Source organism: Daphnia carinata, chromosome 9 (assembly GCF_022539665.2).
Source record: "Daphnia carinata strain CSIRO-1 chromosome 9, CSIRO_AGI_Dcar_HiC_V3, whole genome shotgun sequence".
NCBI lineage: Eukaryota > Metazoa > Arthropoda > Branchiopoda > Diplostraca > Daphniidae > Daphnia > Daphnia carinata.
The window spans coordinates 614,735-616,392 of NC_081339.1; the positions used below are offsets into that span (position 1 = coordinate 614,735).

The 1,658-nt window shown below is 37.6% G+C and overlaps 1 protein-coding gene across 1 annotated transcript; it reads left to right on the forward strand.

Moving 5' to 3' along the window:
• Positions 1 to 307: 307 nt before the first annotated feature.
• On the forward strand, positions 308 to 1,426 carry LOC130697303 (ADP-ribosylation factor 2). The gene is made up of 3 exons (XM_057520225.2): positions 308 to 576; positions 645 to 907; positions 969 to 1,426. Exons 1-3 carry the CDS (start codon positions 510 to 512, stop codon positions 1,176 to 1,178), a joined length of 540 nt encoding a protein of 179 aa, XP_057376208.1. The 5' UTR covers positions 308 to 509; the 3' UTR covers positions 1,179 to 1,426.
• Positions 1,427 to 1,658: the final 232 nt, after the last annotated feature.

The window sequence follows — 1,658 nt, forward strand, 5'->3', positions numbered from 1 at the left end:
GGTACAGAAAATTGGGAATGTCAGTTCAACATCAAGTACGCCTCTTAATACGGATTTCGTAAAAAGTTTGAACAATTTTTCGGCATAAATAGCACCATCTAGCGCTTCTTGGGCGAAAAAAAAATTCTTAAGTTAAACGTATGCAATTAGGAGCGAGACCTACTAGGGTAAAAATGTTTGGTTCTTTAACCATACAAATTGTTGCAAAAATTGATCGTAGAGTGGATTCAATGAGGACAGGAGAGATTACTTTGACTGATTCAGACTTCGCGGCACGCAGACATTGCGCCCATCGTTCGTCAGCTGTTTCCGGAGTTCTTACATAGCTTTTGCTGACGTGTGTTGGGCTGTGTAACTCGTCATCAAGAGGAGATAATTGAAATTACATTATTTTTTGTGCGAATTCTTTTTTGCTGCCTTCTTTCGCGTATACAAATTAGAAAGCACTCACATCGCGTTTAGAGTTGGTGGGGGACTTGTCTAATTCTTTGTAATTTCCCTTTATCAGCATGGGTCTAACAATTTCCAGTCTTTTCACTCGGCTGTTCGGCAAAAAGCAAATGCGAATTTTGATGGGTCAGTTCTGTTTTTTAAAACATTTCACGTTGCCGACTTTTAATCAACTATCTCTACATGTTTATTAGTTGGACTTGACGCGGCTGGTAAAACCACTATCCTCTACAAGTTGAAGCTAGGAGAAATTGTGACCACTATCCCAACAATCGGTTTCAATGTGGAGACTGTTGAATATAAAAATATTTGTTTCACAGTCTGGGATGTTGGAGGACAAGATAAAATTCGTCCTCTTTGGAGGCACTATTTTCAAAACACCCAAGGACTCATATTTGTTGTAGATTCCAATGACAGGGAGAGAATTACAGAGGCGCAGGATGAATTGCAGAAAATGGTAACTGAAATTAATATAATGAAGCCATAAACTTTCTTAAATGTATTTTTCATAACTGTAGCTGCAAGAAGATGAGTTGAGAGATGCAGTTGTCTTGGTCTTTGCAAACAAGCAAGATTTACCGCAAGCTATGAGTGCTGCTGAGCTTACAGATAAGTTAGGGCTGAACCAACTTAGAGGGAGAAGGTGGTATATCCAGGCAACATGTGCCACTCAGGGCCATGGATTGTATGAAGGATTAGACTGGTTGTCTAATGAACTGGCCAAATAAAGGTATTTAGCGTCATTTCTTGGTAAATATGTTGCTGAAGGCTTAAGGAAATTCCTCATGTTATGAATTCGGTGGAGGGATACAAGACATTCCTCCAAGCTATTATTCTTTACTTTCAGTCCTTTCCCTTTATTTCCTCTTCTTTTGATAAATTGTTGTTTGTCATTTTGATGTATCTTTTGGATGTCAAATTGAGAAAAAGAAAAAAAAATATTCAGAAGAATACATTAGTTACAGTATTTGCCTTATTTAGGAATGAATTTTGTGTTATTCGAACTGCATCAAAATACGTGTGAGATGTCCACGCTGAATCTTAGTACTATTTGTGTTACCCATGATGCCTTGCAAACCTTCCAACAGTGAAAAAATGGACGGTAAGTAAATTCCGAACAAATAATTTACATGGATTCTAAAATATAACAGGACAAATTCAAGATTCATGAGCTTGAAGCTTTGCGGTATTTTTCCTGCGATATTTGT